Source organism: Microtus oregoni, unplaced genomic scaffold (assembly GCF_018167655.1).
Source record: "Microtus oregoni isolate MIOR12 unplaced genomic scaffold, Mior012 000000F_ref0000247, whole genome shotgun sequence".
In the NCBI taxonomy this organism is placed as follows: Eukaryota; Metazoa; Chordata; class Mammalia; order Rodentia; family Cricetidae; genus Microtus; species Microtus oregoni.
The window spans coordinates 19,123,713-19,149,859 of NW_024543059.1; the positions used below are offsets into that span (position 1 = coordinate 19,123,713).

At 38.4% G+C, this 26,147-nt stretch overlaps 1 protein-coding gene across 7 annotated transcripts in view; it reads right to left on the reverse strand.

Annotated features, from left to right (window-relative positions):
* Akap13 (A-kinase anchoring protein 13) overlaps positions 1-26,147 on the reverse strand; it is a 262,036-nt gene that overhangs the window by 61,334 nt on the left and 174,555 nt on the right. For 4 of the 7 annotated variants that reach the window (XM_041654825.1, XM_041654805.1, XM_041654814.1 and 1 more), the window contains exons 10-15: positions 25,297-25,433; positions 16,480-16,850; positions 13,709-13,762; positions 10,569-10,634; positions 8,785-8,980; positions 6,686-6,794 (exon numbers count right to left, since the gene is read on the reverse strand). In XM_041654825.1, the coding sequence (XP_041510759.1) occupies positions 6,686-6,794; positions 8,785-8,980; positions 10,569-10,634; positions 13,709-13,762; positions 16,480-16,850; positions 25,297-25,433 (933 nt within the window). The remainder of the gene's footprint in view (positions 1-6,685; positions 6,795-8,784; positions 8,981-10,568; positions 10,635-13,708; positions 13,763-16,479; positions 16,851-25,296; positions 25,434-26,147) is intronic. The other 3 variants (XM_041654836.1, XM_041654846.1, XM_041654856.1) reach the window with 3 other exon arrangements.

Here is a 26,147-nt window from a genome sequence, read left to right on the forward strand (position 1 = left end):
GTTTGGAGTCTTTGGTTTTTGGTCTTGCTTTGGTACAGTTTTTCCTCGCTATGCCCCCTTCCCTCCATTTTGGAATGGTAATGCATGTCCTGTGCCATTACATGTTGGAAGTGTGTGATTGCCATGCCTCTCAGAAGAGACTCTGAACTTTGGTCTTTAAAACATTGTTGAGACTGTTATAGACTATGGGGACTTTTGAAGCTGGATTAACTACATTTTGTATTATGATATGGTTACAAGCTTGTGGGGGCCAGGGAGTAGAATGTGGTACTTTGAATGTAATTGGCCCCCAAAAGCTTACAGGGAGTGGCACTATTAGGAGGTGTGGCCTTGTTGAAGTAAGTCTGGCCTTATTGGAGGAAGTGTGTCACTGTGTGGGTGGGTTTTAAGGTCTCCTATGCTCAAGCTAGGCCTAGGTCAGTTCACTTCCTGTTGCCTGTGGATCAAATGTAGGACTGTCGGCTCCTTGCCCAGCACCATGTCTGTCTATAGGCTGCCATGTCCCAGTGTGATGACAATGAAGCAAATCGCTGAAACTGCAAGTCACCCAATAAAATATTTTCTTTTATAAGAGTTGCTGGGTCACCCAATAAAATATTTTCTTTTATAAAAGTTGCTGGGGTCACGCTTTCTCTTCAAAGCAAAAGAAACCCTAACCAAGACAGGTTTTTCCTATTACATTTACCATGTCTGGTAACAACAGCTGGGAAAGAAGGAGCTGGTTCCCAATTCTGCAGAACCTAGTTGCGAAACTATAAACATTTTAACCTAAGATACCTTAGTTAGCTTTAAAACAAGAGCCTGGATTAAAACAATGGCTTTTTCCCACCCAGGAGTCTTCAATGATATGAACATTCAGTTCTTTCAGACTGCCAGGCCAGGACGTCACTGTAACATTTAAGCAACTCACTAAATTACCACTCTAGTGAACTATGCAAAGTAAAAGTCAAATTCCTATTGCAGAAAAATACCCAACAAAAAACTTGGCCAAGAAAAAAAATAAACCACTGGCTGATTTCTGATAGATGAAAACTAAATACACATGTGATTAGGTAGCAAGAGAATCTATGGTAGCACTTCTAAGAATTCCCAATGGTTTTATTGCTAAAAAAGAATTTATTTCAGTTACTATGACTTCTTACATGTGCTTTGAAAAAAAATGGATTAATTTATCAGTGTAACCCAAATTAGTGCCTCTAAAATTCCTGACGTGTGGAGACTTTATAAGTATGCAATAACATGGCCATTTCCATGACAAAATTATAAAGAGAAGACAACAAACTTGTCACTAACCCTTTAAATATTATTGCAGATAAATAACATTTCAATCACATTTTTATTTTAAGACACAAAATAACATGCAGACACTATATACTCAGGGATTTGGGGCTTCAATCATTGAACAACAAAACGTGTTCTATAGAATAAGAGTTTCATGGAGCAGAGACGGTCTTATACGTTATTATGGTTTACTAATTAATAAATCTGGGAAGTACAGCACACCAAGTACTATGTTGCGATGCCACAATGTGCTAATTAGTATTTTAAAGCTGCTCACCTGAGCTTCCCAATGTGTCAGACTACTCCCTCTCCATTACTCTCACTGGTATTTTTGGACAGAATGAACAGTTTAAGAAATGCTAGACCCTGGACTCAAAACACTCTTCTGCATCTATAGTTTGAAGGTTCCAGTGGGACCAGTACAATTAGTTCCTAGTGATAATGTTGTTATCATAGTCTGGCTATTTGCTATAGTACTAGAAATACTTTGGACCCAAGACATTTGAGAACTTCTGAACACTCAAGGTTGAGGTGGATTTTTGCAACTTTCTGCCTAAGAGGGATAAAATGTAAATATCTCATTGTTTCTTTGCCAAGTATCTTTTCATTGTGAAAAATATGCCGAACACCAATAAGACTACCATTTAAAACTAAACCATATCTCTATGTCACAGACACTTTCCTTTAAAAGACAATGCAAAGTGGTGACCACAATAATTTTTATACATGGCTGCTACTTCAGATCAGCAAGCAGAAGGACAATTATATGGATGGAAGTGTTAGGCACTCATATTAGTTCTAACACAACAATTCATTACTTTATGATAGAAATTGTTTTACCACAAAAAAAAGTAAGTCCCAGAATATCCAAGAAGCCCTCCAAAATTGAAGTCAAGGTCCTCTAATAAAAGGATACTCAGGTGCATTTCAAGTTTACTAAAACTGATTTCTCAAAGTATTTCATGCCAGGTGCCACTAAGAACTTAATAATTTGAAACCTGTAACTCACTGGAATATGGCATGATATAGAGTTTGAGAAGAACAAAAAGCGAGAAAAATACATAACTTTCATTTCCTACCCTATGGGATCTAATCTCATAGTTTTGTTTTTTAATTATATGAAAAGACTGGAAGAGAAACTTTTGGGTGTCACTGATAGATAGCTTAGCTATCTGTCCCAGGACACAGAGAAAAATGGGTAATTGAAATTAAAACTGAAGTGGTCAAGATGAAAGTTTTGTAAAAGTAGCACTCGTATTATAAAGGGTAGAAGCGGGATGAGAATACACCCCTCATGCCTATATTCTGGAAAGACACCTGTACTGAAACAATAGCTGTTAGTAGTTATAGATAATGATGACAGAAATCTGGTTTCATCAAAATTGATTTGCAAAGTCATGCAAACTCAAGAGACTTAAAGAGGACAGCATACAAGGAGATAAAAGTCCTCAAATGATTTAATTCTTTTAGTAGCAAGCTTATAGCATTAAAAAGCTAGCCAGACTTTGGAGAACAACCACTAGACACCAAATTAGCTTACTTACTATGCAACTCCTCCTCCTCATCACTGGAATAAGAAGAGCCAAAAGAAAAGAGAGTTTTAGATTTAAGGAGGAGTGGAGAAACGCTGACGGAAAAGGAGATCCACCTTGCTGGCTTCATCTGCTGCTGAGCTGAGAAGTAGTTTAACAGAAAGACATTAGAGGACGAAAAAGTTATGGTAGGACAAAGGAAAAGGTACCCCTAACCTATGTAGGAACAGGATAATGTCGACAGCCTTTAGGATCTCAGGAAAGGTTCTCAAAATTAACAATCTACGAATCTATGAATATATGTATGCATGCACGCAAGAATGTATCTTGTTTTTGTGAGACAGGTTTTCTCTGTGTAGCATCGGCTGTCCTGGAATTTGCTCTGTACACCAGGCTGGCCATGAACTCAGAGATTTATCTGCCTCTGCCTCCCAAGTGCTGGGATTAGAGTTGTGTGCCACCACTGCCCGGCTAACAATGTACTTTATTTATATAATCACTTATGAAATGAAAATTGTAATGCAGTTTAACAAGTCACCTAAATATATGTACTTGCTAGATTTGAAAGCAAGAAGTAAACTATTTTTAAAAGTCATAATTCATAGCTTGACTTTTCCTTCTTTATGCTGTATAGACAACATCCAACACTGATGCTACTCCGGGTCCAGTATTTACTGCCTTTCTCACTCATCCCAAGTTTCCTACTTCACGTATACCTCTTCCTAGTGTATGCACATAATTCACTAGGGTCTCCTTTCTCTCTAATCTTCATGGTAGTGCTCTCCTTTCAGGATCAGACTCACTCATCTCCTTGTCCACCTGTGTGTGAGTGGACACTACACAGGGAGCTGGAATATGTCTTTTCCTGCTGCCTTGCTCTTCCTCTAGTCCTTCACCAGCCATGCGGTATCTAACATCTTCTTAATTTCTCAAGGTACAAAGCTGGGTGCCATCATTGGATCCTTACAGCATACCTCATTTGGGCTTCTTTGAACTTCAACTTCTCTCCTGAGATCACTATTCTGAAACAGCTGCACTGTGAACCCTGCAGAAACCCTCTACTGACCTGTAAGACTTTTCTTCCCAACACTATTTCTATTGGGGTTGGTCTGAAGCGCTCTAATCAACATGATTCTAACTGCCTTTGGGAAGAAACCCTAACTTCTCAGTTTAGATTTCCATATACCAATTCCTAGTTTATTTTGGTCTAAACTTTCTCCAGTTTCTGAGGTCTGATACTTCCAGAGTACTGAGTGTTTATTTTGGTTGCTTCACTTACTATTTTCTATTAGAGTCAACTTGTTCTCCTATCTCTAAGTAGTAAATATGGCCAAGAAAGAAACTATCAGTTAAGTTCATCCTTCTTCCACATTGTATAGTTTGTTACACAACAAAGAATTGGTACCCAAATATGGACTAAATACACAGATACGTGAATTCTCCCTTTATTAGGCTTTTGGGAATCTTAAGGCTCTCTATCAAATCAGAGAGAATGCCTTGTACCTATATGAAAGCTACACCAACCAATCAGATTAGGAGGTTGAGCTCCCACCAACTGGGTGAAATGAACTGTTTTGTCCCCATGTGTTTGCTTGGCCAGGCAAGGTCACTGTTCTTGCTGAGTTTCTTTTGCTCTGTTTGTCTGTGTGATACCAGGAATATTATTTCCAATAATTTGGGGTTCCTTTCCAACATGACGAACGATGTCCTTGTTTCTAAAACTGCTTAAATTACAGTCAGGGAAAAAGACCTCGGCACTATTTGGGGTCATTGTGAACTACACAACTCCATTATACAACAGGAAGTATGCTAAGACTTTAATTCACATTATAGCCACAGCATGTTATCCCGACTTAACAGCTGAAGCTGAACTGAGGGCAAAGGGTTTCTGTGACAAGGAGTCACTCAGCTATCCTATGTGCTTACATAAAACATGAGTTAAACTGCCTTAGGAAACTCTGACTGCAAACTTAGATGTGTGCCTGCAATCCCTTAACTTGAGAGGGGAAGGGCCTCACGCATTCTCAACAAGCACTGAACTCTGCTGCTGAACAGCAGGCCCAACTGCCCTTAAAAAAATGCATGTGTGTGTATTTATGTTCAGGTGTGTACACACAGGAAGCCAAGATAGAGTCAAGGTTTCGTTGAATCTGGAGTTCATGTTTCTCAGCTAGGCTGAAAGGCAGCAAGTTCCAGTGGTCCTCTTGCCTTTGCTTCCTACAGCATGTCGGCATCCCAGAAAAGCATGAGAGCATGCCTAGCTTGTGTGTAGGTACTGAGATCTCAGTACAGGTGTTCATGATACAGAGCAAAAGAATTCTCTTTCATGTCATCACTCTGCTGTGAAAACTTGTAAGATTAAACCTCTAGTCAGCCAAGATATAAGATAGAACCTTTCATTAATGAAAAACAGCTACGTTAATCTCCAGTTCTTTTGAATTAAATTTTAAGAGGATACTGAAAAAAAATATCATAGACACCAGGATCTTGTGTTTAGTCTCCAGAATAGCTGGCCTTGTTTATTGCGAAGAACATGTATTATTACTCATTTTTAGACTTAATCTTTGTATCATGATATCACACTCTTTAAAAATAAATTTTAAAACAGGTTCCTTGAGTTACATAGATGGCTCAGTGGTTAAGAGCAATGGTTGTTCTTCCAGAGGACCTGGGTTTGATTCCCAGCACCCACATGGCAGCTCACAACTGTCTGTAACTTCAGTTCCAGAGGATTCAATGCCCTTTTCTGGACTTTGTGGGTGCAGCACACGTGTGATACACAAACACCCATACACAAAAATAAAATAAATAAATCGTAGTAATAAAAAGGAGGCTTCTTAAGGAACAAGTTGGTGACAAATATTTGTACAATTAAAGTATATATGTAAGCATTTTTAATCACATATGCCCTGTGTCTGTAGATTCTGGTTGTCCGTTCTTTCAGACTTAATTCTCTTGTACTTGCTTAAGTAAAAATATCTGTCAGTTCTGTCTGCTGAGTGTGACATTTCAGAGTGCTCAGACTGGATTGTCTTCTGACAAGTTTAGCAGAGACAAGATCACTTGAGAAGTATTTACAGATTTAAGGAGCCTACTGTGACATGAATACTCATTTCAACATCTGTTCTTGTGTAGGATCCTGGACAGAGGAAAAGGTGAGGAAAATGGATCATGTGTCTATATTAGTTCGTTTGGTCAGCATTAACTTCCTGATTCAGATAATTATGTTAATATAATAAAGAGTGACTTTGTTTTTAAGAAACATTAAATTAGTTAGAGGTAAGGAAACCTACTCTCTGAAGGGGAATGATAAAGGAAGTATTCTGGAAAAGAAAGAATTAGACTAACATTTGGGGATAGAAGGGAAGAACACACAAATTCTTTACACTAATTTTGTTTGTTTTGTTTTTGTTTTTTGAGACAAGATTTCTCTGTGTGGTCCTGGCTGTCTTCTCAGAGATCCGTCTGCCTCTACCTCCCAAGGTGCTGGGATTAATGGTGTGTGCCATCACCTCTCAGCTTCTTTACACTAGTTTTGTCACGGATTTTTCTTGCTATGTATTTTTCCAGGGAGAGTCATTTTACCCATTTTTCAAGTCTGAAATTATTTCAAAGCCCTTTAAACAATGGTATAATATTTATACCCCACAATATAATGAAACAATGTATGTATCAAAGAGATTTTTTTCTTAGTCAGAGGAAGAGTTGAAAGCTGATCTCTACATTAGCATTTCTGTTTCTGTTTGAGTATGAAGTCAGATAGTCAAAAGGAGAAGCAGACAAAATTTGGAAGTTAACAAGATCCCAAAATAAGAAAAATGATAGGAAAAGTGGCTAAGATATATTCATTTTTAAAAAAGTAGTATACTCACTGTCCAATCCAGGATGACTAATTGTCATTAATGAGATGGATTTTGTCAATGGAGAAGAAATGGCTGATGTACAGTAATTAAATCCCTGTTGTTTAGACCTGTGACATGTCTATAAAAAAAATGAAGAATGGGTTCTAAGTACATGTTCATATATTTAGACACGTGCAGAATTTACACCGACCCAACCTGGTGAAAAGAGACTTGGAATCCAGTCTATGACTGCTTAACAGTTGCTCAGCTTTTCTAAGTCTGCCTTTTTCCACCCGAAACTGACGAGTATTCGTCATTCACAGTGGTTTTACATCCCTCAGAACATCTAACAATGTTTCAAACTGAGTAAGTGATCAGTAGGTATCTGCTGGGCACACAATCCGGTAACTTCACCGGAAGTAACAGATCATATACTGTACTGCTCCTCTGAAAAAAATCAGAACATATTCACAGACACACAGTAGGATATGTTACTCAGATTATCAGGAGCTGGAGGCTGGGATGTGAGTAAGAAGTATTTCAAGAGCATTAGCAAAGCAGCAATGCATTTGGGAAGGAGCTAAACCTCTTTCACTTCCTCACTGATTCTACATGAATGCAGGGTGACTGCAATGTAGTAACAACTTCCTTGGCAGTATAGCTGGCAATTTAAATTCATAGCATTTTAAAAGCTGTGTAGCCCAAAGTAAAGCAGGGACTCCTTTTAACACCCCTGAAGGAATCATTACTTCTGGTGATAAGGGACTCACACTTCTTTTGAGACAGCTCATTCTAATCCTCTCACAAGATGAAATCTGCCTCTTTAAGAAAGACACTGAACATCTTACTCAGCATGCACTCACTCAGCTGGGCCAAAGACTTCTGATTATTTAGCGCTTGTTCCATGTGTAACCATGGAATTTGAGGCAAACGGTTGCTATGTTTCAAATACAACTGTGAGGCCTGAAAAATGACCTCAGCGAACAGCAGAGACTTTCAAGAGGAAGTTGGCTGCAGGCAACTAGTCTAGATCAGAGAGATACACGCAGCACAACACCCACACTGAGGTTGTGCTCAAGAGGAACTAAAGGTAAGATGAAGGTTCTAGGAAGACCATGCAAGCACAGCACAGCACAGCACAGGACAGCACAAAAATGCTTATGTTTATCTAGAAATGTTGACTTTATCTAGAAAGATTAAATCAGAAAGATAACAGTGGTACTAAAAAAGACAGGGTCATCTGTTGAATTTCTGGATATAATCCATCTCAGAAAAGGTCACACAAACAGTATTAAGAAAATTAAAATATTCTCCTTAAATCCTGTCTACTTTTAAGTTATGGAAAGAAACAATAAGCCCAAAGTGAGCAAGTTTGAGTTCATACTGTTCAGCCAAATGTTATGTGGCATTAGACAACTCACTTGCAGTGGCTTGGAGCTCTTACAGTTAAGGAAGGGAATCAACAGGTATTTCTTGAACAGTATAGCTGAGACAAAGAACATGTTTTCTCTAGTAAATAAACTTGGGGCATGGACTTTAAAATTGGTAAATGCGATAATGACATGCAATACACTTTAAAACTCAATTTACAATGAGCTGGCAAAAGAACAACACAGACAAAGGAAGCTGCATGCCCTGAACACTTTCTCAATCCTAAAACATTTGTTATGATGGAATATTTACATCTGTGGATATTAATGTATTTTTACTTGAAAATGCTATTTTTATACTTATTTATTTTTGTATAGAGTGTTCTTTTCTGAGTGTATGTTTGTGTACTGACTGGTGCCCCTGGAAGTCAGAAGGCATTAGATATTTGGAACTGGACTTACGGACGGCTGTGAGTCACTCTATGTGAGTGCTGGGAACCAAATGCCAGTTCTCTGCAAGACCAGCATTCTTAACCACTGAGTCATCTCTCCAGTTCTGATTAACGTATATTTAAGTATTTATGTTTAGTGATTAAAAACATGTTATTTCTAGACTCGAAGATATCATTTAGTAGGTAAGTAATTACATTTTTAGCTTTATACTAAAACTAATAAAAAGCATTAAATCAATGAGATCATATTTGGGGATAATGTTCTACTCCCACCGCTATTAGCAATATATACCAATTTTAGCTTTACCTGCTGATCAAACATCCTATGATGCTGTCTCTGGTCTGGCTCCAGATGTTCTTCTGAAAGTGACATCAGAGAGTCTCTCTGTTCCTTGCCACTGAAAGGGTTTCTGAGCTCACTGGAGTTTGCAGAGCTCATTTCTAGAGATGAAGATGGTTTATTTCCAACACCAGCTCCTCCTGTCAAGCCTTCCAGACTGAAACTGAACACAAAGCACAAGAGTTCATTCATTGTTTGTAGTTTTCAGAATGGGAGGAAACAAAAATCCCTCTAACTTGTGTTATTCCTGTGTCTCCTGTTCAAAATGTATACAGGACACAGAGCAGATGAGCACCACTCAGCCCCGCAGGGGTCCTGGATGCTGAGAAAGAACCCCAGACACGTTTACTTCCCTGCCTCATTCGACTTCTCTAAATGTTGAGCCAGACATCATTTTCTTAGTTGTTTTCAACATATCAATAGACGAATTTATATCATATTGTATATATGTATCGGTTTTTATTGATGTGATCAAAATAATCTCTCCAGACTCTAACTCATTTAATGCCAAATGTCACAAAGCACAGTCATAAGGAACTTTGAGAATGAAGTGAGTGAGATGGCTGCGTGCTCATCACAGCGGCCATTATAAAACTTTACACTCAATTATACTTTGGTTGACAACTTCCTGGGTATACTTCTACTTATTAGTTTCTCTAATAAGCAATACCACTGTGCACACCCAGCCAGCCAGTTCCTGATGATGGCTTAGTGAGCATCATCAGCTGCAGAAAGGCACATAAAAAATAATGCTGAAAAAGCAAACAGGATGTGGAATTTTAAAAGGGAGGTTATTTTGTGAAAGTAAGAGGATAAGGAGGAAGGCTAGCTGTCTACTCTCTGGGGTCGCTAGCTAGGATAATGCGCACATCTGCTGTAACTACAGTGGGACTGTCTTTGTAAGAAGAGTACAGTTGTAGCTGTGTTCTCAGTTACTCACAGGAACTGTATTTGGATGTATACTGAAGCTAGATAGTGACTTCTGTTCTGGGAAAACTGTACAGTTAATTGCTACAATTAAGTTCATAGATTCCAGCCCCAAAGGGTTTTTCTTCATAGATTACTTAAGAACTGAACCCATATGTCTCTATTGTCTCTAGTGGGTAAACGATTAACAAATTTGTTGCTCTTATTTCAGTTGACAATAGAAGTCATAATGAACTGAAACTAAATGTCTATGTAGAACCCACTTTTAACACCAGGCATAAGAAGAAACTTTAGCCACGTGAAGAAATTTAGTTTTCCACCGTGAATTATCTGAAAAGCCTGAGAAAACTTGATCTCCACTTACTACAAAACTTAATTCTGAAAATTTTAATAATTAAATCTGTCTGCTTAACTCAAAGACAAATACAAAATGACGAGGTATCTAAATTAAGAACTTAAATGTAGGACTTGGAAAATATAATAGAAACCAGGGCCTATTAGTTGTTTTGATTCATTGTTTTCCTAAGAATCTGGGAACTTGGAAAGAAGAAAACAAAGACAAGGACTTACATCACAGACACAAGGTTCATGCAGAAACACAGGCAGCTATTGCTACTCGAGACAAACGATAGGGCAGTAGGCACTGTTCCTGGGCCACACTCCTGCAAACAGGTTAGTGGCATCCACAGCGAAGGCAGCAGTACACTAGGCTCACAGATACCATAGTCTGCCCATATGCATTCCAGCCACAGAGAAGCCAGCTACAGCCCAAGGCCAGAAGTCCTACTTTACAGTTCCTGGTTTGGTGGCTGGACATACTATACCTTCTGAAATTAAAGTCAGCATTCAGGGCAGCCGAGTATTGCACACCAGAGGGACACCAGCTCATACTGGAGATGATCAAAGGCAGAAACAAGAAATGGAGGGAGAAAAGGGGAAACAGGTTTGGGTTATTCAGTTTAAAAAGAAAGGACACAGAGATAGACTTATATAACCACTTATAAAAAAATAGGAATGCAACGATGAGAATTTAGGAAAAGACTAGAAAAAGAACCTCAGGAATTTAATACTGTGCAGCTGATGTCCACTCAGGGTTTTGGGAAAGGTCATGTGTGCTCTTTACAGGATAACTACTCAATTTAAACTAAAGAGCTCCTTTGGCTAATCCCTTGGCAAAAAGTGCACCCCACTCATGGCTTCCTCTGCAGACATTCCCCTAAGTGTTTCAAAACCTCTGTTGTGGCCAAGTGTCTCTCTGTATTCATCATTGCTCCCACATCCCTTGACTCTGGTTCCTAGGCCTGAATCGAACGGAAACACTACAAACAGCTCAGAGGCCTCACTGAGAAGTCAGTATTTTTCCCTCGTATGTTCCCAGTAAGGATCCAGATAAGCCATGCAGCACCTTATACAATAGCAAACACATAGTTCTTCTTTAGAAGCATTCATTAGGCCTTTCTGCTTAAAATGAGGCAGCTCCAATAAAGGCCATACCTTCCTTACAGTTTTGAACTGTAAGCAGATTTATTTTTCTTAGAGTTTTATGGTATTAAGATGGAAATGTCTTTAAAATTTTAATTTTGTATTTATTTCCCCTGAGATTAAAAAAACATCCATGTGAGCAGTTGTTTTCTTGTTTGTCCTATGCGAGATAACAGGGGAGGAAAGTCTAGGGTGAAAAGGTTAAAACAAATTATACATAGGTACTTTATGACCAAACTACATCAAAAAGGTCAGAATCTTTGTTTGATGCTTTATTTGTTTAGTTACTGGAGACATATTCCCCAAGGTGTGGTCCGAGGTCAGAATTTTTGATTAATAAGTACTGTCGCCTAAAAATACTGCTCTGGGGGCTATAACTAAGTGCTTTCGTCTTACACAACAAAGAGGACCAAGAGCTCCTGGACAACAGCAGAACCACTCAGGGGGCTCTGCCTCCAAAATCTCCAACCACTCTGCTAGGTGGACAAGACTCATGAGGAAAATGGTGGGATGCCATGACAGTTTCCTCTACAGCTGTTCCAAATGCTACACAAATGTTCAAATCTGATTAAATAACAGTGTAAGGCTCACAAAAGAAGAAAATATACAGTTTGAGGGATCTCTCATCTGAGAAGAAGGGTTAGACTGACTCAAACTTACGTGAACAGAAATACAACGTAATTTTCAAACATTTATAAGGCCCAGAAGTCCATTCTTTGGATTACTAATTTAATATTAAACTTCCAATAGGATACCTAAGTATATGATTTCATTTCTTTCTTTTTTGCCCCCCCGAGACAGGGTTTCTCTGTGTAGCCCTTGTTGTCCTGGAACTCGCTCTGTAGACCAGCCTGGACTCGAATTCAGAGATTCACCTGCTTCTGCCTCCAGAGTGCTGGGATTAAAACCATGCGCCAACATCCTCAGCAGAACAGGACAAGAAAAGAGCCATACAAGCCTCATAGGATCTGACAAGCTGCAATTGGTCTAAGCCTTCCCTGACTCCTGTCATAATAAAAGTGCATTTCCAAGAGCCTCCAAAATCATAAGGTTCTTTGGCTTTGAGATTTAGGAGGTACAGTTTTTGTTGTTCTGAGAACGACTTTCTTCTTGTTGAAATGTTTCAATTTTATAAATTTTTTTTTAAAGATTTATTTATTATGTATACAACATTCTGCCTTGTTGTATGCCCACACGCCAGAGGAGGGCGCCAGATCTCAGTACAGATGGTTGTGAGCCACCATGTGGTTGCTGGGAATTGAACTCAGAACCTCTGGAAGAGCAGCCAGTGCTCTTAACCTCTGAGCTATCTCTCCTGCCCCCCAATTTTATAAATTTTAAAAAATTATGAATCATGCTCTTTGTACAAAAATATTTTTCACTTAGAACATACTGTAAATTCAGGCCATGAGTCTGATGTGTACAGCTTGGGCTGCAGGCAGCAACTTGTCCTTCACCATGTAATCTAGCACAGGCTTCAGTTAGTTCAGAGACAGCAACAAATACATTTCTAAAACTTTTACATATTGTCTACTGAAAAAGGTACTTAATAATTTGCTTCCCCAGAACCTAGCTGATATCAAAACTATTTAGGTTCATGAAAATGTTAGAATTTAAGATTGAAACTTCCCCTAAAATATGGAATTAAAGGACGATACACATAAAAATGATAGAGAAAAAAGTAGGAAGATTATTTTTTTGCCTTTCTCACAAATGTCCTGTAAATAGATAAAAGTATCTTTGCAAATGTCTCTTTATATAAGAAATATAATAAAAGCACCACACTTTTCTGATTTCTAAATGATTTTTTTAAACAATGGGAGAAAAGTCATTAATAGCTCTACACAATAAAAGTCTTTAAAACATGAAGCAATTGATTATGTTTAGTTAGAAATCAGCTCTTGGCTTATACATGTAAGCTTTATTTTTTATTTGATAAATAACAATTAAGCAATTCAAAAAAGGTATCAGCCTATGCCACACTGCTTTCTGAAAGACTGTCCAAAATGAGATGGAAACTAGCAGGTGGTCAACTAATAAAAATCCTTCTTCATATTATTCAAAGATGTATTGAAAATATTTTAGAACCTATGTGTGAGTGACCACAAATGAATTTCTGGCTATTCTCTTTCTTTTCTGGTTACAGAGGGAAGTATTCCCCAAGTTCCATTAGTTAGCTACAACATGAAAACAAAATAAACAAACAAAACACACAAAGTCAGGTGAGACCTTATTTCAAAGTCATCTGAGTCAGTAAGCGGGTGTGTATTTTATAAATTTAGAACTAGAAAAAGACTTTAGATTAAAGAGACTATTTCCTACCAGGTGGGCATAGCAATTAAGAAGCACCTATATTTTATTTGGCTGCACAAGAAATAAATAATATGTTTAAAAATGTTGCCCAATCAGGTAACCAGAATGAGATGCTTGTTAGTACACACTCAGAGATGACATGGTTAGTTCAATTTAGTGAACTCTGTACCTTCTCCTATGAATGGGAGGTCTCCTGACAACATCCCCAAGAACTTGCATTGAACTGAAAATGAATGATGGAAGAGGTCAATAATGGAGGTGAATCACAACGATACACAAATACACAACACACAGAGATTACACCTGGAAGAAATATATTCCCCAGAGACAAACAGCACAGGAGGGAAGAGACCAAAAGAATGAAATGATAAAAATACCAGAACCCCAAACATCTGACAGAAAGGAAGCTTTTGTTCCCTCTGTACTCCAAAAAGTTAATCGGACGATGAGTTATGAAGATTAGTATAGGTGATAAAATAAATGGCTCAGAGAAAAGCGCCATTCAAAACATTAAAGGGCTTTTCTTCAGGCTTTAAAATTCAGATAACAAAATATACAAGTAATAATATACAAATTAGTCAGGCTATTAAAGTGATAAAACCTAACCGTTATTCTATTGCCTCTAAAGGTATTAAGACAGTACTAGATAGTCCTTTATACTAAGTTTAAACAAACATGATATACAGGCTGAAAATACAAATAGGTAACAAGTCTAAGATCACCAAGAAATCTTGGGCAAATCATTAAAACTGGCTTCAAATTTTTTCACCTGAGCAACGATTCAAATATATATACTTCTGAAATCAGTTATTAAAAACAGATCTCTGGTGAGTTATGCATAAAATAAATCCCCATTCCCTGATCAGTCCTTTATCATCTAAGTCAAGGATATCCTATCAAGAAGTTACTCAGGCTTCAGGGAGTAATTTCTGCCTTCAAGATCATTCCTGATGTCTCTATCAATGTTTTAAAAACTTTTTTTAAAAATATTTTTTATTTATAAATATTTTATAATATTTTTTTAGATTTATTTATTTATGCAGTATCCTGCCTGTGGGCCAGAAGGGGGCACCATATCTCATTGTAGGTGGTTATGAGCCACCACGTGGTTGCTGGGAATTGAACTCAGGACCTCTGGAAAAGCAGTTAGTGCTCTTAACCGCTGAGCCATATCTCCAGCCCCCTCTATCAATGTTTTAAAAGGAAACAGCATATATAAAACTGGGAAGGAAAGCATTTAGAAATTAGTTTTTATATAACCTGAGATTTCAAAAGGATATAAACACAATGTAGCTTATTATTTTAAACTACTATCCTAATACCATGGAATAATAAGAGATTGTATAAAGATTTGACTGTGATTAGAAACCTAGATTCTACTGTAGATGATGTCAAGTGTCTGGAACAGTCCTCTAATTGGCAACTATGGGAAAAACAACACCTTTATCATAGAGAAGATTAAAAAACAATGTAAGACAATATGCTATGAAAAGAGTCTGAAAAAAATGGGCAAACCAGTGAAGTATAGTTTGAATCTGAGCTCTGCAAGGGCAGGGAGTAATATCTTGTTTACCTCTATTTCTCTAGAACCTATGATACTGCCAGACCTAAAAAGAATACTCAATGTATGTTGGCTGATTAAAAGAATAAATGAAGGTCTGGAAAAATAGCTCAGTAATTAAAACACTAGCTATTCTTCTAGAGGACTGGATTTCGATTCCCAGCACCCATACTGTGGCTTACAACTGTCTGTACCTCCAGTTTTAGAGGACATGATGCCCTCTTCTGGTCTCCTTGGGCACCATGCACACACATAGTGCAGATACATATTCAGGTAAAACACTCATACATATTAAAAAATTAAAGGAGGTGAATGTCTGTTATCTTAACACTTGGGTGGTGGAAGCAGGAGGATCAGGAGGCTAAGCCTGCCTTACATAGTGACACTCAGGCTGGTCTTGGCTACATGAAACTCTGTCTCAAAACAAAACAAAAAACCCCGACTTGATTAAGATTACATGAACTTATAGCCTTAATATAATGAGGAAGGAAAAGAATAATTGTGTTATTTATAACAATTGTTTTAAAGCAACTATCAGTAACTGAGTATGGTAGCTCCTGTCTGCAGATTCAGAAATTCAAAGATTAAGCGAGGGAGAACTGTCTGGAGTTAATTGTTAGCCTGTACTAAACAATGAGTTCCATGTCAGCTAGAGATATACAGCAAGACCCTATTTCAAAAATCAGTCAAAACTAAAAACAAGCAGCACCCTCTTTTCCTGGCTGAGAGCATCTTTTTAGCCAGGTAAAGCAGATCTCGGGCAAGCACACCAGCAACCTGTTAGATACTACAATATGGGTCTATAGAATTAAAGTCAAGAGGTCAGAAGCCAATCCAACTTCTTACAGGCTGCTGCCAAACTTACAAGCTGGGTAATACTTGTAAAAATTCCCCAAACTGTACGACAGATAGGAAAAACCCAACAATTTTAGTGTATGCGTCTTGTATCCTCTTGGGAATTACATACTGATAATTTAGACATTATCAAATTTCTGTATCAGAAACATATGGCTGTGATCCTCAGGAAACACCACACCAGTCAGATGTGTTGAGACTGTAAGATTTCATAAGTTAACAGAATTTTCTCTTCCAGATTCATGAATTTCACTGATTGATCAGGCTTATTATTTACTCACTATTTGACAGTAATAGTTTACGTTATCACAAATACATTGAAAGGAAAGTTCACACTGCTCAAGGGGCTGCCCAGGGTGGAGTCAGAATGCACCTCTGCCTGGTTGCCAAGCCTGGGTTACCTTTTAGAGAAAAGAGACCAATGTCTCCTCTTTTTTTTTTTTTTTAAAACCAGTAACAATAAAGTAGATACTTCCCAAAAGAGAACACAGACTGAGTTATGAAATGCACAGGCTTCATCTTACCTCCGCTGGTTCATTTCTGCATCGCTGGCTGCATTCTTCCCAGGACCCCAGCTATGTCTCCGGAAGGGGGAAAGAGAGCGCATGGAGCTCCGCAGGAAAGAGCGATTTGCAGGCACCTCAGTGATGCTGTCCATTTCTTCCTCCTCCATCTCACCAGAGCCGGCAGGCTCACTCTCGCTCTCTCGACGCTCAGGTCCCACGCCATGGCTGGAAAAGCCATTTGAGCCCTGATGATTCCTGGACCTATTCAACTTTGAAGTCTGAGGAAGGGACACATCGCTGCCATGAGAAGAGTGCCGATCCAGGGAAGCTGCGTCATCTGTAGAGGAGCTGGAGCCTGTGCTGTCACAAAGCAACTGCTCTTCCTCGGGCTGCAACAGAGAGAGCAGTGTTGAAGCCAACAGAACCAAGGAGATATCCTGTTCTGACAGACCAAGCCAATGCTTCATAGTTGATTGGACACAGGCAAGATTAATAACAGACTTCAAGCTGATCATTTTTTCAAACCCATGACTTCAGTTAGAATCTAAGTCTCCTGGCTTCCAATAGAGTAATGTTCTAGATTTATAACTTTGTCATTTTACTAAAGGCACTAGACTATACAGAAGACACACTAATTTTTTTTTAGTGGAGAAAAAACAATTCTTAGTTTAGTTCTTTCAACCCACCATCAACCAAAATGAGGAGAACCATTCAATAGTCTCTAGGGTTTCTGCTATATGAAACTCTAAGCTCATACTAGGTTTTTTAGAACATCAAACTGAAACAAGTCAGCCTGTATAGCTACAATAAGGTAGAGAATTTACTATTCTAAAGCCAAGTATGACTGTTGTTTACTTATGAAAACTGCCCAACAGTTTTAATTCCACCAAAAGTCTGCATGCTACTATTTCTCACCTTAGTGAGAACTGGTTGAGTGTTCTGAAGCCAAATCACATAAAATAATCCTAATAAGGTGTTTAATAAGGCGATAATGCTCCTTTCCTGGCTAAACTCTAGTACCTAAGAGGAATTACGCAAATCTTGTTCTAGTAGCTTGACATTTTCTGCTTAGTGAGAGATATCAAGTGCACAACATGATGAGTGAAGGAAAGATTGACTCCATTTCACATGACATAAAAGATCAAAATGTTATTTTGGCTTTTCATTAGACAAGGAACAAGAAATAGGTAAAGGCACACATAATAAATACCCTTAATCAAGACATTTGGTGACATTAAAGAAAATCTTTAAAACAGGCTCTCACTATAAAGCCCTGGATGTCATCACGTAGATCAGTCTGGCCTTAAATTCACAAAATTTAAACTCACAGAAATTGCCATTCCTCCCGAGTACTGGGATTAGACGTGTGTGATGCCGAGCCCACAGACTTTGAAGTAGTGTTTTCATAAGACTAACTGAAGGAGAAGTAACTCCTCCAAGTTGTTCTCTAACTTCCACAAATACGGCATGGCACACACACCCATGCATACACACAACAACTGGAAATGTAACAAAAAGGTAAAGGAAGACAATTTTTAAGAGAAACTCTTAAAAAAGGTTAAGATTCACAAGAACTAATGAGCCCTTTTCTCATTGGGATGGAAAACAGCCCTGAAGTTGGAGTCTTTTTAAAGCCTAGATAGTATCTTTGACACAAAGGCACACCACCACCTGTGAACGGCACCTTTCTACACTTTGGGCTTCTGCTTACCTTCACTCTGGACATGCACACACACACCCAAAATAAATAAGCAAATAAAATGTAAAAAAAGTAATAAAAAGAACAATGAAAACTGTGAGTGCCCTAACCAGAAGTCAGCTTCATATACAGTCATGCATTTTCTATAGTAGTCATATTTACCCTAACAGAAGCATGACATTTAGCCACACCGTTCTATCTAATAAGAATGCTGCCTCCTCTTTCTTGTTTTTTTTTTTGTTTTTTTCGAGACAGTGTTTCTCTGTGGTTTTGGAGCCTGTCCTGGAACTAGCTCTTGTAGACCAGGTTGGTCTCGAACTCACAGAGATCCGCCTGCCTCTGCCTCCCGAGTGCTGGGATGAAAGGCGTGCGCCACCACCGCCCGGCCTCCTCTTTCTTGTTAAGACAGGATCTCCCTGTGTGGTACAAGACTGACCTTGAATGCTAGATCCTTTGACCTAAGCCTCCTGGGTGCTGGCATGAAGACATGACCTCTCTGGTATTCAGGACATAAATTCATGGTTTTTGGGTCTTCTGTGTTAGTTATGGAAAGGCACTGTCTAAATCATAATTAATACAAAGTGGAAGAAATACAAGATTCTTAGAAACTTGAATTCTTTTCCAAAGAAAATTCTAGTTCCTAGATCCACTAAGTGTAAGATATAAAATCTTAGAGAGATATATAAAATAAGATGTGAAACTGTTAATTCACTATTTACTAGACCCTATCCACACTGTGTTTCTACTTTTTATTAGAAGAGAGAAAGTTATCACTTTTAACCTCTCTAATAAGATGTTCTAAGCCTAAATTCTGAAGTCTTCCTTAAAAGCTCTTTAGTATGTCATTTTCTCTTTAAAGAGATCATGGATCCCAAAATATTTGCCTAAACCATCAGTTCTTAACCTGTGCGTTGCAACCCCTTTGGGTATTGAATGGCCCTTTCACAGGGATCGCATATCAGATATCTTGTAGCAAAATTACAGTTATGAAGTAGCAAAAACATCATTTTATGGCTGGAGTCACCACAACATGAGGAAATGTTTTAAAGGGTTGCAGTGTTATGAAGGTTGAGAACCACTGGCCTAGAAGAGTGGTACTATGGCTTCAATTCATGATATTTGATTTATGTGGAATTAAAAACTAGCTATTTGGGGTCTTGACATAATTCAAATCCTTCTCCCTACTCTGCTGCATCAAATGTTAAGGACAAAGAGTAAAAAGAATAGAAGAGACTGAGAAAGTACATGTAAGAGGTAGGAGAAAAAAATATCAGAGAAACTGAGACTTAGTCTACAGCTGTGGCTGACCAATAAACCATTTCTTCTTTGAGCTTTTTTTTTAAAAAATTAATTTATTTATTATGTATACAATATTTTTTTCCATGTATGCCCGCACACCAGAAGAGGGCACCAGATCTCATTATAGATGGCTGTGAGCCACCATGTGGTTGCTGGGAATTGAACTCAGGACCTCTGGAAGAGCAGCCAGTGCTCTTAACCTCTGAGCCATCTCTCTAGCCCTCTTCTTTGAGCTTTTATGCTTATTTTTAATTCTGAAAGTAGGATTGAAAAACATACAACCCTCCTCCCACCTTTACCACTGTCTTTTCCCTTAGACTTTGTATAATACTAAAAATTTGCAAAAGCAGTCAGGGTAGCTAAAGTCCCTACGAGTACTCTATGCAGCAAATGGGCATGAGTGTGGCTGCTTGGTACACACAATGACCCTAAATAGATAGCTGGGTCATAAAATGGTCCAAAGACACTGTTTTGCTTAAAATCAATGGAAAGGCCTAAATAAAAGAGCATTATACATATAAAAACTTAGAAACTATTACTATTATTAAATAATTATGATATAAATTTGAACATAATTATTAGGTGCTTACCTCAATGTGAGATTTTATTTTTTATTTTAAAATTTTTATAAGTTCCTTGGTAGTTTTGTACAGCATGTTTTTCACAAGAGATTTTACAAGTAATTTAGATATCGTATCCCTTTTAATTCTTCCCATTATTTGATTTAGTAAATATACTTATTTCCATTTTAGAGGTGAGAAAAAAAGTTAACTCAAGACTTTAATTTTGCTGGCCAGCAGGCAGAGCCAGGTGCTTCCACCCGCTTTTTAAGATCTTCACATGGTTCTAAAAACAGCCAGGATTGAATCTTCCTAAGTAAACCACAAAGCTGTTTTTAAAGTTATAAATATAATACTGAGATACAGCTTAATCCTGAAAATAAAAGCCAAAAAATATAAACCTTTAAAGCAAAACATCAACACAGGCACAGAAAAGCAAACAAGAAGACACACAAAGCAGTAAGTTGAACAAGAGTCTGTTAAATTATCTCATCAAATTAGACATTTTAGCTAACCAAGACACTTTTATGTAAGTGATGAAAGAGAAAACATTTGCAAATGGCGAACCTAACAAAGGAGCAGTATCCAGGATATATAACATCCACTCCTCTGCACCAACAAATAATCCAGTTATTTTAATGGGCAAAGATATGAACAGACACACTATACAGGAAGACACATAACTTGCCAATGGACATGTGAAAATCTGTTTAATATCACTAGTTGTCAGGAAATACAAATCAAAACCATAATGAGCTAACACTGCATGGATACCAGAAACGTTAACATTAAAACAACTGTGTTTGTTACTAAGGATGCAGAGTGACTGGGATCCACACACATCATGAGCGAGAACAGTAGAGAGGGGGCCAGTTTCTTGTATGACTAAGAATTCCACTCCTAGGGTTGTGTAGGAGAAACAATATTCTTCAGCTCCCACTTAGATGACTTTCTGAATCAGAGAAAAAAACATCTTTTGTGTTTCTTCTGGAGGGCTGAATGGCCACTGAAAAGGGAGTCATGTGAGGAGACTTTTCCCAGTCATGCTTATAGCCTATGTGCTCATGTAGCTCCAGGTTACAAAGGTGGAGGATGTATTTACCAAAAGTAACGGGATTCTTGGGATCTATATATAAATTACACACACACACACACACACACACACACCCCAATCTCTCAAGTATAGAAAAATACTGCTTCTAAGAATTTACACATGATGTGTATGGACACACCTGGAATTTGTTTTGAAATGTAATTTAGGCAGACTGGCTATGAACAGAGGCACAGCTATGTAATAAGTAAACAATAAAAAATAACAGAAGCTGGAAGGTAAGTATGTGGGTATTCACTGCAAGACCCAACAGTTCTATTTTTTTGTATGTGTGTATTTTATAATACAATATTTTGGGGGGATGCCTTTCTCTTAGAAAGTTATATGATCAATGTATTTATCTACAGAAAGATGAACACACTACTAATCACAAGACAGAAAAAAACTGTCACACATTTTATAGGTTGATACTACACCTGAAGAAATCATGTTTAATACTGCCAAATGAATAGCCCTTTATTTACGAAACAAATACTTATCTATTTTATACACAAGACATGATAATCTTGAAAAACAAGAGCTCACATTTTAAACACTCATCACATGCCTCAAATCACATAATCTTTCCATGTGGAGCATTCTATCTAAGAACCTCAAGTCCCGGATCACAGTCATGTATATCAAGCATATTTCCTCAGCTAGTGCCAAAAAGGATCACAGGACTCCATCTCACTTTAACAACAAAGTGTAAGCTTTATGCTGCTGATCTAATACTGAACTTGGGAACCAGCAACTATTTGTAAGAATAAACTCTAAGCTCTTGACACTCATCACAGAGTCACATTTCCCAGGAGGTGCATGTTGTTAAGAGACTTCCCGAGGGCCAGAGAGAAACAAACTGCTGCAGGAAGTGACCTAATGCACCACTCAGAGTTCACAGAAAAGCGTGTTGCAATGGCTGGCCTAAAGACTCCCTCCAGCCCCTAAAGACGGAAAAGAGTGGAGGGAAAGGCCCTGGGAAGTCTTACGGAAGACTGTGACATTGACAGCACTCTCCTCAATAATGGCCAGAGAGTTGACGGCCCATCTACCAACACAGTCTCGACTTAAATCGTTGATTTCTAGAGCCGCAGTGAAGAGACTGACAGTAAAGTAACAAAACAGGAAGAGCCTTTAAAGTTAAGCCTCAGTTCTGCTACTCAGTCGTACAGTTATTTTAGGCAAACTTCTTTACTAATTGTCTTAGGGTTCCTATTACTGTGATAGAACATCACCACCAAAAGCAACTTGGGGAGGAAAGGGTTTATCTCACCCTACACTTCCACATGACAGTCCAACAGAGGGAAGTCAAGGCAGGAACTCAAAACGGTAGGAACCTGGGGGCAGGAGCTAAAAGAGAGGCCACGAAGGGTGCTGCTTACAAGCTTTGCTCCTCATGGATTGCTCAGCCTAGATCTTTATAGAGCCCAGGGGTGGTACCACTGACAGTGAGCTAGACACTAAAAAGAAAAAAAGAAAGAAAGAAAGAAAGAAAGAAAGAAGGAAAAAAGAAAAATGCAGCATAGGCTTGTTCAGGGACATTTTTTCAATTGAGGTTCTCTCTTCTCAATTGACTCTAGCCTGGGTGAAGCTGATATAAAACTAGCCAGCACACACCAACCAACACCTATTCCTTGTATGGTATAAGGGACAAAGCTACCTACCTGGGTTGCTGGACATATGAAATTTTATATACATACAAATATTTGTATGTATATATGTTATTCTTTTTTAAAGATATAAGGGGGGGGAAGGCCGGTCCCACGAGGGGTAGTGGCAGGTGACTCGAGGCCAGTAGACCATAACAACATATGTACATACAATACATGGTATGTATGTATATAAAATTCAGGTCAGTGTCTTGTATTATAAACTAGCCCTCAATTTTATAAATCCTAGGAAAATTGGTCATTCACATCTTTGGAAGAAGAAATGGGAGGAAACATCCCAACTTCCACCCACACCCAGGTCCAGCCCATCTGGGCATTCTCATGCATGCATAAAGGTGAAAGTTCATCTGCCCTGGCTGGCTTTCTTTTCTTTTCTTTTTTTTTTTTAATTTCATTTCCAATTGATTTATTTCTAAGTCAGGGAGGGGGACTGACACTTGGTGAAGGAAGCAAACAGCGAGCGCCAGGGAAAAGCCAGCTAGCTTTCTTTAGGCACTCCAGTTTACAATGTAGGTGGAAGTTTGTCTGAGGAGCATGTTTCAGCTTTAAAAAATAATGTCTACTCTTCCTGGAAAAGATGTGCAGCAAAGTTTCTTTATATGAATATCTCCCGCATGCTTTTAATAGTTTGAGTAAGATGGTAAAGCATAAAAAATTCTAATTTTTTTTTAAGTAAGCAAACCATGCAATTTAGTGATCAGAAATAATGGTCTCTCTGAGGAGAAGGTAACACCTGGGACAAGCCATCCACTAGTTATATATCTAAACGGCAGGCGAACAAATGGTTCCTGGAGGAAGGTTATTCAACTTTTAAATAACAAATCTTAAGCTGGAGAGATGGCCCAGCAGTTAAGAACATTTACTGTCAAGATCCTGAGCTCAGTTCCCAGGACTCATGTTGGGCATCTTATACAATTTCTAACTCCAGCTCTGGGAGATCCAGTGCCTGCTTCTGGCCTCTATGAGCCACAGTCTCAACATACTTAGACATAAAAATAAATCTTGAAAGTTTTTACTATCAGGATACACAAGCATACACAGTTGCTTGATAATCTCTTAAGCATTCATCAGCCAGTTCCCATCATTATGAGCCAGTTTTAAATCTAGAAGATTTATCCTGACTTCTACATGAGTGTGGAAGCACACATCCCTCCTCCCCAAAACTGTAATTTAAAAAATGCATTTGTTAAAAGCTTAGGAAGGAAAGAAAGGGAGGCAGGGAGGCAAAACAAAGAAGGTCCCCAAGCAAAACACTGGCTCTTCTCTTCCTATATGACTTTAAAGGCAAATCTTCCCCAAACCCCTCAAGACTGGGTCGAATTACTACATCAAGTTCACAATCCTCCTAGCTCAGCCTCCTGAGTGCTGCGATTACAGGCATGCACCAATAACCTGGCTAGCCAGCGACAAAGACAGAAATCCTAGTCGTACCATAAATGTTTTCAAGAGTCCTCAGAAGACAATCAAAGGAACAATCACAAGGAATCACAGACAATTAAAGGAAGTAGAAAGGGCGAGGGAAGAACAAATGGAATATGAGGACTGATGGACAAAAATGTAAAGAGTAGAATTTTATGACATGGCGCCTATACCGCAACAGTTAAACACGGGAACATCATACTGTCTTGGACCATTTAATCACCCACTAACAAAACTGCTCTCAGAAGTTCTTCAAAGTCAGAAAACCAGAAGGAAGACTCTTCTTCACAGTTGCTACAATGTTTTTGCCTCTTCAGTCCTTCTATTAGGAAAATCTTTTGTAGCATGTAACTGAGTACAGCATGTCCTGCCCTCTTAGAAGACAAAACAGAACTTGCTACACACAGAAACGAACTCAAGCTTCTAACCGCCATCTTCCCTAGCTCTTCACCAGAGGAAAAGCTTAAGTTCTCCACCAGAGATCTAGAAAGTCCCAATTAAGCAGTCTGGATGAAAGATGACGTCACCAGACTTAGTGAGTTCCAGGCATCCACACATTAATCAGAATGACTCTATGGTTAGTTTATATATATGACATCATGCAGTCTGAGCTGCGGTCCCTTCCTAACCACTGAAGGGTGTTCACTGTCATCTGACTTAGTTCATTCTAAAGGGAACTCCCATGCTTTTTGAACTTCAACGCAAGCTTCAAAACACTCATGTAACCAGCCATGATTTTTCAGAAGATACAGCCAATAACCTGGCCAATACCTGTTTCTAAGCCCTGGCAATGAGGAATTTCCCTTCTTCAAATAGAATACTTCTACCCCTCCTTTCTGAGTGATCCAGCTAGGCTGTTTGTAGCAGCTTAGAAAGGGAAGGGAGGGAGGAGGAAGAGAAGGAGGCAAAACAAAGTAAGTCCCCACACAGTCACTCAGAATACAGAAGACATGGCCTAGTTGGATCACAGTCCATTAGCGAGAGCCACAAATTAAAGTCATGGAATGACAATGAGCACAAGTGGAAAAAATTACAGTAAAAAAGGGTTAAGTAAGGCCAAATGAGACTAGGAGAACGAACAGAAGGCTCCTCTAATACCTTGGAGAAGATGATGCTGCCCATTTCGTCACTGGGTGAGGGAAAGAGGTCAGGATCACTCCCTGATCCTCTCTGAAGCACGCCTTCTTTTGAGGCACACTCTGTGCCCAGTCCGTCATCTAAGAAGCTTTCGCATTCTGAAAAAGAACATTTATTTAACTGATACCTTTAAAAAAAATTAACTTTCTGTTTTATACCAACATTCAGTCATTTTCTCTATTTTCCACCCACCTCTTTGCTTTCCTAGCCTCTCTTCTACTTTAGATATTTACAAAGTTAGAAAGGTCATAGTCTAATAAATTAGTAGCTTTCAGGTATATTAACTGACACAGTTACTTTTTCTGTTAGGCATTTGGCTAGGTTCTGGGAAGACATTTAATGTATTCTTCCAGAATGGGCTATTCACAACCTTGTGGTACAAATTAACACAGTAAGAGACAATTTCATTGCAGAATTATAAAAAGAATACCATAATAAGGAGGCAGGATCTATAAGTTAGTCTTAAATCTTTCAGTCACAATTATGAGCTTAGTGGATAATTTCACATTGTTAGTTCAATGGAAATCATACGGTTTCTTCAAAAGACCATAATTATGGGTATTTTAGCCCCCCACCCATTCTATACAGTAAACAATGACTTAGTACAGTTGGTGGGTTTTTCTATTACCGCCTCTTGGAAAACACCAAAAAAAAAAAAAAAACCATCTTGATATTGTGCCTGGGGGAAAATAGGGATGAGGAAAGAGACAGAATCCTTACTTTTTTCCTATACTCCCTTCCTAATGAAGAGGAATATATTAAAGACTGAATTGGAAACAAGAGCAAAGAACATTGATTTTAGGATGTTTAGA